This window comes from Hypomesus nipponensis, chromosome 4 (assembly GCF_054491055.1).
Source record: "Hypomesus nipponensis isolate SF chromosome 4, ASM5449105v1, whole genome shotgun sequence".
NCBI classification, from domain to species: domain Eukaryota; kingdom Metazoa; phylum Chordata; class Actinopteri; order Osmeriformes; family Osmeridae; genus Hypomesus; species Hypomesus nipponensis.
This window is the reverse complement of record NC_140364.1, coordinates 10,668,050-10,681,945: the sequence shown is the minus strand read 5'-3', so window position 1 is coordinate 10,681,945 and position 13,896 is coordinate 10,668,050. Positions and strand designations below refer to the sequence as shown.

The 13,896-nt window shown below is 42.3% G+C and overlaps 2 protein-coding genes across 6 annotated transcripts; both read right to left on the bottom strand.

Moving 5' to 3' along the window:
* Positions 1-951: 951 nt before the first annotated feature.
* aqp10b (aquaporin 10b) lies at positions 952-9,286 on the bottom strand. 5 transcript variants are annotated; one of them, XM_084696405.1, is made up of 8 exons: positions 9,249-9,286; positions 4,320-4,408; positions 3,096-3,222; positions 2,806-2,943; positions 2,581-2,699; positions 2,183-2,400; positions 1,848-2,072; positions 952-1,159 (listed from the first exon to the last, which is right to left on the bottom strand). In XM_084696405.1, exons 2-8 carry the CDS (start codon positions 4,404-4,406, stop codon positions 1,039-1,041), a joined length of 1,035 nt encoding a protein of 344 aa, XP_084552531.1. In that variant the 5' UTR covers positions 4,407-4,408; positions 9,249-9,286; the 3' UTR covers positions 952-1,038. The 5 variants fall into 5 exon arrangements, with proteins under 5 accessions (XP_084552531.1, XP_084552530.1, XP_084552535.1 ...); XM_084696404.1 differs by lacking the exon at positions 9,249-9,286 and adding an exon at positions 7,027-7,090; XM_084696409.1 differs by lacking the exons at positions 3,096-3,222; positions 9,249-9,286 and adding an exon at positions 7,027-7,082.
* A 776-nt stretch (positions 9,287-10,062) lies between these two features.
* hax1 (HCLS1 associated protein X-1) lies at positions 10,063-13,362 on the bottom strand. Its single transcript, XM_084695390.1, has 7 exons — positions 13,204-13,362; positions 12,687-12,943; positions 12,334-12,554; positions 12,121-12,181; positions 10,914-11,047; positions 10,615-10,735; positions 10,063-10,514 (listed from the first exon to the last, which is right to left on the bottom strand). The coding sequence occupies exons 1-7, from the start codon at positions 13,272-13,274 to the stop codon at positions 10,438-10,440; spliced, it is 942 nt and encodes a 313-aa protein (XP_084551516.1). The 5' UTR covers positions 13,275-13,362; the 3' UTR covers positions 10,063-10,437.
* Positions 13,363-13,896: the final 534 nt, after the last annotated feature.

Sequence of the window (13,896 nt, the reverse complement as noted above, 5' to 3'; positions counted from 1 at the left end):
TCTCTCCTACAAACAGAAAACAATGAAACCTCCCTGGGGTTGAGCAGGGGCTAAATCCCTGAGAGCGTCATGGCCGTCCATATGGATGTCCGTAAACCAGGGGTGTCCAATCCCGGTCCTCGAGGGCCACTGTCCTGCATGTTTTAGATGTTTCCCTGTTCCAGCACACCTGATTCAAATGAATGGTCATTACCCGGCTTCCACAGAGCTTGATAACGACCCATTCATTTGAATCAGGTGTGCTGGAGCAGGGTAACATCTAAAACATACAGGACAGTGGCCCTCGAGGACCAGGATTGGACACCCCTGCCGTAAACTGACGGCGATGGCTGCTGATCTTTACTTGGATGTCCATGACGCTCTGAAGGATTTAGCTGGCTCTCCTGGGGTTATTGACATTTCTAATATAGAGCACATGTCCAAGATAAGTAGAGGTAGTGCACACATTGGGATACGTTTTGGGGTGGTGCAGAGTGTGCCGTCCCCAACATTTCCAGTTCAAAAAAAGGATGAAAGGACATTAAATATATGTTCAGTTAGAGAGCATTGGACGCCCAATCACGCTGTGGGTCCCGTCTTATCATCTTTCACCACCACATCGCTCAGTTGCTTTGTCTGCACCTTTGTTTCTTTCTACATGAAGCTAACTTCTTTTCTACATTTCGTACCGTTCTCTGTATTACATTCACCAACATTTTGTACGCAGCATCGTCCATACCTTTTTCATACAGATTTGTCAGCTGAACAGTTGGGTCCTGAAGGCACTCAGTATTGCTATAACTCTTCACCCTGCCATCCTCTCAGAGCCACTGTATAAAGAAGCACTCCCGCTGGTCCTTAAGCTGTCGGCCATCTTTGTAATAAAAAGGCAGTGAAAACTGTTCCAAACATTCTCAAATCAGTGTCAGATAAAGCTTAGAGGCACCAGAAGCAAAAAAGGGAGTACGAGGAGAATTTTAAACACTGATTTTAATGAATATTGACTTTGTAAACATTTTTGCTGCCAGTCTCATCTTAAGATGAAGCGCTATTGCATGGTCAGAAGAAAGCGATGAGATGTTCCTTCCATCTCTGTTGTTTGAACTTTTCGGTAGGAGTGGAGGTTACACACAGTTGTTGTAGCCGTGTGGTGTGAGTGGTGGTGTTTTCTACAGTGAAGCTACAACAAGAGAAATACGGAGTCGTGCCATTAGTGCACAACCTGTACGTTGCGATGTAAATACATATACAGTACACAAAAAGAAAAGCTTTTGAGTTGTGATACTTGTTATGAAAATGTGAATACGTATAGTATTTGTACATGTACTGTTTGGTTTCTGCCCCCCCCCTCCCCACTCCCCACCACCACCAACCAATCTGAAGAAAACAGGAGAGTACTACATTATAAAGGTTGGCCGAAGGAAGCGTGAGAACACTGGCGTAGTGTCTTTCAATGTGTATGAAAACAAACATATATCTCTTTGATATGATTTTTTGGGTAATATACAGAATCAGTGCTTGCTGTCCTCAAGTTTCATTTTCGATTTCTTTCATTACGACCTTTATGGTCTTGTGAAGGAGGCCTGTTTGTATGGATTGTGTTATTTTCTTCTTTTTTTAATCACCTAATATCATATTGAATGAATCCATGTGTGTCCTTTTAATTTTCTATGGTTGTGGTCTGCTTGATGAAAATGCCATACACCTTTTGTGTCATTTTAAAATAAAGGTTGTTTCAGTTATAGACGATAGACTAGTAACTTGTCACACTATTTACACCTATTTATGTGCTTTTGTAATTAATCTTATTCCCTCTATGAATGGGAATGTTCTTGGATACGACTGATCCCAATGCTTTTTTCCTTTACATTGCCATTCCACACTGCAACTCCTTTGGGTTGTAAATGAGGTCTGGTTCTCCCTCCAACTTCACAACGTGCTTGCCCTCAGCTTTCATATCCAGGCCAGGAGGTTCGGAAGAGGGCCCCGGCTCTAGATGGTGGACCTCGATCATGAGCACGTAGATGAGTGTTCCCACCAGGGCACCGACACTAGTGGCTACCAGCGGCACCCACCACCACCCATCTCCAGCACTGGGAGGGACAAAGAGGGAACATTAGAGTAAAGTGAGTCAGTGTCTACCATACCCCTTTGAGAGAAAAGGAAAAAGAGAGAGGGGGGAGTCTGTGAGTGTTTGTCTGACCTGAACACCTCTCCACCCCAGCCAGCAAAATAGGTGAAGAGACGGGGCCCCAAGTCCCTGGCCGGGTTCAGGGAGTAGCCGCTGTTGGAGCCCATGGACACCCCAATGCACAGGATCACGGCCCCCACCAGGACCGGCTCCAGACCAGGAGGGGCCGGGGAATTCCTTTGGTCCCCCAAAGCCAGAACGCACACCATCAGGGCAGCTGTACCAATTACCTGAACAGCATAGACCAAACATGCCACAAGTCACATGATGGTGAGTTGATAGTATTTAGGCCCTTTTGCTCTTCCTTGATTCTATTTGGTAGAAACGATTTGTCATCAATAAACCTTTGCCCAGGAAGAGAAGTGATTTAGGTTCTGGAGAAGTGTGAGTAGATACTGCTGGTTTCTGACCTGGTCTATGACTCCACCCCACAGACTGAGGTAGTCAGCAGGATAGGTTGAGAAGATGCCCGCTGTAGCAGTAGGTCCGGTCACAGTCAGTTTACCTCCACCGAAGAACATTATGGCGTCTTTAAATACACACACAAACATTAGATTGTGCTTGACTGTTATCAGCCAGACATTTGACAGTATACCTGTAGTGAGGTAAGAAACATGTTTTGATTGATTCAGTACCGTAGTACTGCAGGGCAACAGTGGCTGCACCCAGTAAACCCCCCAGCAGCTGGGAGAACACATAGAAGGGCAGGTGGAACCAGGGATGCCGGCCCAAGAAGCACAGACTCAGAGTCACAGCAGGGTTCAGGTGGGCACCTTAGAACAACAACACATGTTATTCATTACAGTTACATGTTTATTCATTTGATTTGAGAACAAAAATACAAAATTAAGAGCCAACAGGAAAGTTTTTCTAGTGAGCTGGTTTCAATTCATTTCAAGTATAGATATAATTTCCCAGCTTGTACCTGACACCCCACGAGAAACATAGATCCCAAAGGTGGTCCCCAGAGCAAAGCCCAGATTGATTGACAGGTATTGGCCGTTCTTGTTCTCTGAGGTTGTTACCTGGGCAACCGATCCACATCCAAACAGCTGCACTCACATGCCACACAGGACACAACACATAACCACATCAACACAACACATAACCAACAAAACACAACACAGTACAGTCATGACACAGTACACAGTGGAGAGCGACTGTATCGTTCAGGTCATTTCAAATGACTAAATGTAACCATGAGCAGGTTGTAAATCCCCATGCTGTTGAACTGTTGTTATGTTTGAGGTCTGTTCTGTGGAAATGTATCAGTTAATGATTTGTTCCATCGTTGCAACTGGCTGTAGGTCATCTGTGATTGAGGTTTGGATCGGATGAATCACAACATTTAGATTATTATGTGCACCTTATTGCATAGGGTGTAACCGTAACTATATAACCTTATTGCAATTTATTTTTGATACATTTTGATTGCTTAATTTGGACCCCCCCCCCCTCCTTGGCAATGTTTTGCTCTCTCTCTGAGGGCTCAAAGTCCCTGGTAAGCTATTGTGAAGATCCGCAAAACATTTTTTAAAGATTTTGTGTCTAGGCGCTGGGTTTTTTCTGGTGTTCTCCTTTCTGCTAAATCAACTAATTAAAGCTAAGTAAAGATGGAGGAAAAGATAATGGACTGTGTATTTTTGCATTTTTGTACAGAAAGATTACAGGCATTACATCTAATCAACAGGAGAAGATTGAAAGTCTTATAAAGGAAAATAATACAGTACATTACTGTAGGAATCATGAATCACTCCTGTTAAGACTTAATCCCCACATGGACAGATGTTAGTAATTTAAAGCCTAAAGAATCAAATCAACCATATTGTTCTTGTCACTTCTATGCTTTCCTGCACTTAGCAGATACCTAGCAGAAGGATAGATTAGATAAGATGAGCATGAATAGTAGATACAATACCAATGTACTTGTTACAAATGGCAATAAACTTGATGAAAAATGATTTTAATATATATAATCTAAACAGTACATAATCAGAGGTAAACAAACGGACCAATAAATATATATTGTATATTGTACACCCCAAGACAAGCGGTTAAACAATCGTAACCTATTACTGACAGCAACATCTGTGTCTGCTGATGAGTCAGTCCAGACAAACTTGCAACTCCCCCCAGTCTCAACACTCACGATTATAATGAAGACCCCAAGACACTCTGCCAGGCACTTCTTGACCAGGCTGCTTCTGATGCAACATTTCTTCAACAGTCTGTCCATACCTAAAGTACAATAAAGCTTTAAGGTCTTAGTCTAAAGGGTCAGTGACACTGACAAATAACCCCAACATTCTTGCTCCACGACATCGCATTCTGAGGAAATATACCACAGCTAGGATTACCAAAAGACATTTATTTTGTTTAGCAGGTTCAAAAGTAGTTCCCATGGCTCATCATATTAATGTATAAGTTCATAGGCATGCAATTTTAATGCAGTTAGCCTGCGCGTAGGGTGGGCTACCAAGACAGGTCGAAAACGACAGCCTTCTGATCCATAATATCAGCAGTCCTGAAAATGGACCAAAGGTTCACATGCCTACAGAAAGTGCCGACTTGCACTTTCATCATGATATTGTTGTGGCCAACTTTCAACTTTATTTATCCTTAAAAAGGAAATAAGTGTACAGCAGGGGTCAGAAACACATGCACAAACACAGAACAGCCCCGCCCGCCAAATGCCAACAATATTACACAACACAGGACACCACGGAGACACACCTTCCCCCAAACCCAATGACAGGGTTCAATTGGGACAGTAACCTACAACGGGAATGGATATTTACAGGAAAAATTATAATAAATAAATACTCACCTACTCTATCGACAGAAAAAAATCTAGATATCAGCTGATTGAATTCAGGTTCCTAATAGCCACAGGAATAAAGGAATCTCTGGCACAACCAGTTTTTAACCTAGGTAGCCTAAAGTGGCAACCTGAAGAGAGCAGATTAAACTCCCTGAAAAGTGGGTGATTGGGGCAGTTTAAAATGTGTTTAGCCTTACCCATAACTTGTTTATCATATATGCCTTGCAGCTGGGCTAGCTTTACCCCAACCACTTTAGATGCTACATCAGCTTTGTAAGCTTACGCTTACTGATCATTGGAAGACCACGGTACCACACCACAATGTCAAGACAGATTCAAACCCTGGTAAGACAGTCATCAAAGTCATCCATGTGAATGATTTATTCTTCCTCAAAAAGAAAAGTCTGTTGGGACTTTTTACAGACAGCCTCTGTATTGCTCTCAAAAGATAATTTGTTGTTGATGATGGTTACTAAATATTTATATTCAGCTACAGTCTCAACAATCTTGTTATGAATAACAGTTTGCGAAACATTGTGCTGTGACTTACGGAAATCGAAAATCATGTCCTTGGTCTTGGGAACATTGACAGACAAACAAGAGTTGTAACATCAAGCAATGAAATCATCAACTACAGGACCATGCCCCTTTTACTCATTGCCACGCCAGGGGTGTTGTTAGACATAAAACTCGACTGGGGCACAGGCTCCTATTCATATCCCTTTTTTTTCTTCCAAGTGTGCTGCACACGATGCATTGCTCGGCTGTAGAAACTCCCCTTGCTTAACCCACTATACAACAGTTCAGGGACGCAAGTTGGATATCAGCTTTGGCAAGAACATAGTTTATGCGAGCGCACATATTCACATTCATTTGAGCACAAATACAGTTTTTTTGAACTTCATGTAATATTGTTTTTATGTTTCAGTCAAAATAAGATAATCGGTAGGCCTATCAATTAAAAACGTTCTTTAGTTTTGTAATGTTTTCTTCGTCTACCTAAATTTCTGACTTGTGTGCCGAGTCAGACCTGGACTTCGGTGTGCGTGCTGCAGTGGCTATTTGGCAAGCTCAGAAGAGCGTGCTAACATGGAAATCTGCGTGCATCGGTTTGTGTTTTTTGGTTAAACTGCTTGGATTTTACAACCGTTGATTGGGATAGTGCGTTTATTTTTTCCAGGATTATCAATCTAAATGAATGCACTGACTAATAAAGTAAATTGGTGGAACGCAAACTTTAGATTTTACTGGGTCACAGCAGATACTGGGGCACATGCCCCATTATAAAGGGTCTAACGACGCCCCTGGTTGTGGCCGAAAACTGTATAAAACTAGTAAACTAAACTGTCTGTACTTAAATGAACTATCACTGACTTAAGAACCTGACATCGCATGTGGAAGATGGAAAAGTACAGGGAAAATGATAATTAACCAAACAGCTGTACACTAAAGAGTGGACTTCAGTCGTTTTCTAACTGATACGAAAGTAACAGCTGACGTGTAAGGAACCTAGCCTGGTCCTAACCAGACTCTCGCAGAAGCAAAATCCAAATTGAGCGGAAGTACGTAGAAGGGCAGAGCCAGGCCAGAGCCTGTTTAAGGAGAGCCTTGCCACTCCCTATTAAGCACCATTGTACCGAATTTGGCTGCAGTTCCAGACTTCCACTGGGGGTGATCGCGAGCGAGTGCATATTGAATGGGAGTCTATGGAGCTAAACGGCTAAATGTGTCTCTTTCGCCTGATTGTCGTTGAGAAATCTCCGATTTGATTGTAGTTTGTGCATGTTCAACATGGAGTATAGGTCGGAAGTTGAATGAACGAGTACTTATGTCCTTTTGATTTCTTACAGAATGAGTCGTTGTTGCCCATAACACGCTAGCATTCTGCTAATGAATGCTGATGGGTTAGTGAAGGACTGATACGACCAGAGCTCCCGCTTGATGGCATCCGAAGCGGAATCAGAATGTCAGAGCATTAGCAATATTAGCAAGCCAAAACTTTTTCTAGCATGTGTATTGACAGCGAGAGCCTAACCTGTCAGCTGTGTTGTCGATGCCCTGAGAGAAAAAAGTAAGTGACCAGAGCTTGCCGTAAAGCAGTAGCTCTGGTCGTACGATGTGTATGTTGCTTATAGCTACAGCGGTTCTCAAACTTTTCCCCTATCGACCCCCCCAAATTCCGTGGTGACGTTTGGCGACCCCCTATTCTAGTGACTAGTGCCTAGTGGAAACATGGGAAACCGGAATTCTCCTCCCCCAAAAGTACCCCAAACGTGACCAAACAAGGCATGTGCATTTACCTACAGTGTACATAATTTAGCTAGTTAATTTAGTTTTTCCAAGTTTTCTAGAAATCTGCTCAAATCGAGGCTTAACAGTGCTACTACTACCGCCATAGCTGCCTGTCCTGTCGGACACGTAATTCTTTCCTAAAAAACTTGCGTCACTCCCACAACCAAATGCTTCGTAAGTAAAAATGTTAGAATTGACAATATTGACAACACATATTGAGAAATTTGTCTTTACTCATAATATCGTCTCCAATTTCAATTCGAAGCTGTAAATCTACTGTAGGCAATGGTATCCGCTCTGGCTCCGTCTCGGAAAACAAGGGATGCAGTTGCTGACGATACATTTATTTCCCCCTCCCAGTAACCCCTTAACCAATGATATGTGCTTTGAGCTCAAGTTGTCATGAGTATCTGGCAGTTTTCAGAAATAAAATCGGTGATTGGACGGCAAAGATATTAACGCAGGAAACATGGGAATGGTATTTCCCATATTTGAATTGTCAGGCAGGAATCATCTCGTCTCCAAACATTTTTAACGACCCCCCGAAAACCTTTCACGACCCCTGTGGGGATCGCGAGCCCCACTTTGAGAACCGCTGGCTTATAGCCTGGCTAGAGAATGTCTATTATAGAGAGAACCATAGACATAATAAAGAGTAGACGTGGCAGTTCTCTCTATATTAGACATTCTCTGGCCAGGCAATAAGCAACCAGGGACACTGAACAAATGTAGTTGGGCTTTTGAACTGTTTGCAGAACAGGCTGCATTGGAGTACCGTCATTCAAACCATGCTCGCCTTCACACTCAGCAGCGGTAACGTTGGTACCGAGAGACAGGGAAGTGCTTCTACTAGGACCAGCACGCTCTGCCTGCTCTGGAGTAGGAGTTTTTTGTCCAATACCCCTTGTCGCAGGCCTAGATGGTTTGGGGATCCAAAATCGATGCATGATAAAAAAGGTTTTTGTTTGTACAAACACGCAGGCAAAGAACAACCGGTGGCTAACTAAAAGACTGTACTACGTCTTACTAGCCCGTGCATGTTCTATGAAAACAAATAAAGATTAAAACTGAAACAGCAGTATGACATTGCAGGGTTTAATATTAAATACCCGTAACTATCCGTCAAAAGCCTTCAACAAAATAATTTCGAGAAGAAGTGAGTAGCAAGAGTTTCCAGGTTGATTTCACTTTTATTGGTAAACGTGAAACTTACGTTGCCCATTATCAACCACAAAATCACTGGGGAATTATAAAAAGAAATGCATATTACTGGAAGCCCTAACGGAGTTTTTCATACCAACATGTTACATTTTTGGCCGAAGTCATGAGGAGCTGGGGGGCACGGCAGAAAAAGTCAGAAGGCGCTGCATAAATCTGGGACCACCCCTGGACCGGCACGGACAATACGTCATCGTTAACCTGCAGGTTGAGTGCACTCTGAGGGGACTGTGAGAAAATAATAAATAAAAAGAGTGGGGCTGCTGTAAGGTCAGGCAGCCTTTGGACAGCATCCATATTTCAACCCAGTGCCATGAAAACATTGGCCCTTGCGGCCACAAAAACAGACCGCGATTGGCCAATCCGGTCCTGCTCCTCAATAAAAAAAAAACTAGGACAAATTTCCAAAGAGGAAGGCCCATTTTGAGATAAAGAAAAAATTAAAACAAATTATAGAGTTAATTGTTAGGTACATAAGTGTCAAGTAAGACAATAAATGTATACAGAACTTGGAAAAAAGCCATGACTATAAAACTGTAGGCTAAATAAACTGTATGACAGATCGCGATGTTAATTCATGTCATGTGAGGGTTAACGGAAAAAACGGGAGAAAAGGCAAGAGATTAGTGGATAAAATAGATTAAGGTTTGACATTGATGTTAACAACAATTGTACGCGGAAAGCCTACTGCCTGTATCTGTGATGAGATCAAATAAACTACTTGCAATTGAACTTAAAGAAGCAAACCTGACTGCCGTCCCTCCTTGAAAGAAACCTTGCTGAAACTGCCCATCAATAGCCACTGCGTCACTCATTTCATGGCATGTCTCAGATCCTTTTGTGTGTGTGTGTGTTTGTGGGGGGAGAGACATCTGCTAAGACTAGTAAAATATCCCCTTCACATCAATAAAAAGTTTCAAATCAAGTTTTTCTTAAGGTAAGAACTGAGGTAGCCTAACAAGGAGGCAAATATCAACCTTTTAAGCACCAATGCACAATTTTTCAATTATCAACAAACTATTGTAAATGGAATGATGAACACTTGTATCTCTCTACCTGAGGGTGAAGATTGTCTGTCGCCAGGGAGCATTAAAGACATAACACTTATAATCACTACAGTACAATTGTAAACAGTATTGTAAGATAAGCCATGTTTTCCTTTAATGGACACAAGGGTTTTTGTGTCTCGGTGCCACAATTTATAATCAATCAATTCATTATATATAGATGTGTTTGTCAGGTCTGCAGACTGTTGTTCTGCATCCATCAAATTGTGTGCCTGTTTGCAGAGGCTGTCTTTGAGTTAAGTATGAAATAGTTGCAAAATAATTGTCCAATTACAAAAGAGAAACTTTAAGATGAACGGACACTGATAAATAATAGTACAGATGTCTAGTGGTGAAGGTCTTTATCCATTCTATCTTTGCAGCATTTATTATTTAGGAGTTGCAAGTCTATCTTTAATGACAAGACTTAATCCTGAAGTGTACACTTTATTCCTTTATTGGACTTCATATTCTGAAATATTTAGAGGATGGGGTGCAAAAAACACACATTTAAATATATTAAGCTTCTTTATTGGTCAAAGAGCAAGATCTAAATAATGTTACAAAAATAAATGTGTACTGTGAACAACCTGGTACTAATGCCTTTTGTTGCGTGTTGGTAACTGCATCATCAGCAGTGATTAGCTGCTAAACTTCCCATTTGGCGATCAGAAGTGAATACCACTGTCACATACATCTCTACACAAGAATATCTGTGATGTTTGGCAGTCATTTTCAACACATTGTTGACCTAATTACAGACAATATAAACATCTGGTTTGATTCAAGCCTTATCGAATTTATAACGTCTAACTAAACAATAATATCACACAAGCCAAAAACAGAAAATCCTTGCAAGATTTTATAAAGTTCACAATCCACAGCTTTCTTTACCCCTTGAAGCCTCCAAAGAACTTTGAAAACAAAGAAATATCATCCTGCATACTTGAAAAGGGATGTTGGTCACCTGTGGATAATGAAAAGGGGGTTTAGAAAAAAAAGAAACAATTGAAGGAGAATAAATCCATAAATCAAGTTCTGCTGTTGCTTTAAGGCTAGGTACTTACCAGGTAGATGATGTCTAGGATGATCCTGAGTTCCCTCCATACTGCCTGGACCCCCTGAGTGGGTCACAGTGGTCTCCTCGTTCCCCTGGCCATCTCTGACTGTGCGTCTCTCCTCCACACTCTGCCAAACACAGCAAACACCATCAAGCACAACAGCTGACTTCCTTTAAACTCATACTGCCTATTAACTGCCATGATAAAAATAACATGATGCATTTGTTCAAAATATACCAAAATAGCATTAGATAGTAGTGACAACTTGTTTCACCATTGCATTTCAATGTTGACCAAAATCTTACCCCATCAGGCTTTACCACCTTGGTGACGGTTACTGACTGGAAGAAGGAGCGGGTTTTGGGCTGGCTGGGGATGCGAGTTGGTGGAGGAGTTAGGATCTGATCCAGACCTCCAGAGGAGACTTGCGAGTCCAGGTCTGTTTTAATGAGAGATTTAATAACAAAATTAGACACCTTGCACCTGGGCTGCCGACCCTTTTCCAGGAGAGCTACCATTCTGTAGGTTTTCATTCTAACATTAATCCAGCAAACTTGATTCTAATAACTATTTGACTGACAAACGGAATCATGTTTGTTACAGTTGGTGTAGGTAAAACACCTATATTATGTTAGATTCTAAAAAGCAGGGTTGTACTAGCCTGGTCCTAACCAGACCCTCGTACATTTCATTTGTACAGAGGGTCTGGGATCGCTCCATTGACAAGGCGTTAACTTCCTTGAAGGTGGGTACTCTGTTGAAGTTTAAAACTTTTGGATCTGCCCAGAGCCACTCTGATCTGCCATAACCAATCGCTAGAGTTCGCCTTAGCCAACTCCTTCACCCCGGAGCTAGCTGCCGTAGCTGGAAAATCAAACTTTCCCCGAACCCCGTGGGGAGGAGGGCCACAACATCATGACCACCAACAAAACTCAATGTAGCCGGTGTGTGGTGAAACTCACTCCTCAAGTATGTAATAGGCCACCCGCGTCAGCAAATTGCTAGCTTTTCGTTGGCGTAGTTGGTAGTGGTGGCACTTGGGAAGTCAGAGGTGGTGAGTTCGACTCCCGGTGGGAGCGGACGGTTGCCTGTATACCTCTGACGGAACTTGCAAGACCACGTCTGTTACATCAGCAAGGATTGTTCTTGCTCCGGCTTTAACTTATGGATATTCGGCAGCGTTGCCACAACCGCAGTATTGCTTTGCTCGCATCTTTCTCTGCCGCCATTACTGAACTACAACTCAAACTAGTCGGATGACATCAACGTCAAAGTTCTCAGCCATTCCCTCTGTTCGCTGATTGGACCTACAAAAAATGTGTTTCTGAAAACCGACTGATGCACTGAAATGCCAGACCTAGTACAGAAGCAAAATCCAAATTCAGCGGAAGTACGTCGGAGGGCAGAGCCAGGCTAGGGTTGTACACGCTTGTCATAAACAGAAAAAATACATAAAAAATAAGTCTACTTATTGTTGCTACAATTGGGAGGGTAAGAATGTCATGTATCTACCTCTATCTTCTTTCCTCTCCTCTTGACCTCCATGTGGTCCCCCTCTCCATATGTCATTAAACTGAGGGACAAGAAGGAACCTGATTAATGAATTCAAAAGCTAAATATATAGTAAAAAACATTAACGGCAGTGAATCCATCAAGAAAAGCAGTTTTTCAACTGCCTTTTCATCTACTGTCAGGACATCTGAGTACATATTTAACCTCCTGTACCTTAGAGAATGGTGTCCAGTGCTTGAACGGTGTGCTGGGGTAGTGTGGGGACCCAGAGGGAGGGTTGTCGTCATTCCGGGGTTCTCGTGGTGGTCCTGAGGGGGGCCGTTGTGGGGCGTCATCAGAAGACTTCAGCATGAAATCTCTTAGGGTGTTCCCACTAGAGCTACCCCCTCTACCTGGAGTGTCCTGGGGTGGAGGCGACTGAATACTGGGGAAACCTAACATTGAACAGCGGGAAGGATAGAAGAAGCAGTATACAGTCATAAAGCAGTATTACCTTATCAGCTGGATGAAAGAAGCTCAAGGTTGAATGTTCTGAGACTGTAACTAGAAAAGGGTAATTATCCTACCAAAATTCTCCGCCCCATGCTGTCTGTCCAAGCCACCCAACTGAGAGAAGATCTCCTCCATCTGTCTAAAGACTTCGCCGAACACCCGTGGCTCATCCATCCTCATACCATTGGGGCCAAAGCTGAATCCAAACCTCCAGGCATCGTCAAACGGGTCCTGCTGAGCTCCCCTGACACCATCATGGTAGAATCCACCATCTTCATCATCCTCTTCGTCATCATCATCGTCATGGGTCATGCCATCAAAGAAGGGGTCCCTGTGTTGAGATTAGCCATGAACAACAGGGCCAACTGCAATACCCACGTCAGCACGACCTGATGAAACTACGTAATATCTCATAAAATATTGAAAACTAACACATAGCTAATGTACCACAGCAGCTATTACAAACGAGTAATGTCTTCTAAATAATGTTTTGGTATGGAAGTTGTGTACTATTAGTACTACTAGCCAGCTAGATAGCTAATACTCAAACTAGCTAACTAGCTAGCGTTAGCTGGCTTAATTGTAACCAACCTTCGCCCCTCCCCACGATAGTGACCTCCAGGTACTCCAAAAAATCCTCGAAATAAATCAAATACACTCATTTATAGTTTCTGAACTGATACTGGGTAAAACTGTACCATGACCAGTCGAAGGCCGGTAACATGTCAACAATGCCGTAAAGTACTAGACGTTTCGCTGTCAATGACGCAACCAGTCGCAAAAAAACGTAATAGATCGAAAGAAGCACTTTGATAGATCATGCGCATCCAGTTTATTTTTGTATTCCGTTTTAGTCAGCCACTAAAGAAGTGAGCATTTTTGTTCCCAGATTGGGGCACTTAGACATTACTTGATAAATGTCGATTTGTTATGTTTAAATATCTGTACTTGTCACCTAATAAACAATGTAAAAAAAAAAAAGATATGGATATTTTCTCCATTCCTAATTCTATGCCAATATTGCTAAACTATCACTTTAAGGACCAGTAACTCGTGTGAATAAGTCATCTTCCAACAACATGGCGATATAAATCATGGTGTATTAATCACCTTAAGTGAAAGAAACAAGTGGATAATGTATGAAACACAAATGGACCAAGCTACAATGATATTCTCGTCCTTGGGGACAGGTATTCCAGGCTTAACCAACTGCCAGATTATATAAACTCATGAACTGTAGTTAGCTTTACTGATGGATAAAAACAATGGAAAAAATCCACATGC

What these genes read in the sequence shown, in the direction of transcription:
- aqp10b (XM_084696405.1), bottom strand. Translation starts at nt 4,406, where the DNA reads ATGGACAGACTGTTGAAGAAATGTTGCATCAGAAGCAGCCTGGTCAAG. An exon ending in TTGGGGTCTTCATTATAATC is followed by an intron (nt 3,223 to 4,319) that starts GTGAGTGTTGAG and finishes ATGTGAGTGCAG; the next exon opens with CTGTTTGGATGTGGATCGGT. An exon ending in TGTTTCTCGTGGGGTGTCAG is followed by an intron (nt 2,944 to 3,095) that starts GTACAAGCTGGG and finishes TGTTGTTCTAAG; the next exon opens with GTGCCCACCTGAACCCTGCT.
- hax1 (XM_084695390.1), bottom strand. Translation starts at nt 13,274, where the DNA reads ATGAGTGTATTTGATTTATTTCGAGGATTTTTTGGAGTACCTGGAGGT. An exon ending in GCATGGGGCGGAGAATTTTG is followed by an intron (nt 12,555 to 12,686) that starts GTAGGATAATTA and finishes GTTCAATGTTAG; the next exon opens with GTTTCCCCAGTATTCAGTCG. An exon ending in GGAGAGGAAAGAAGATAGAG is followed by an intron (nt 11,048 to 12,120) that starts GTAGATACATGA and finishes TCATTAAAACAG; the next exon opens with ACCTGGACTCGCAAGTCTCC.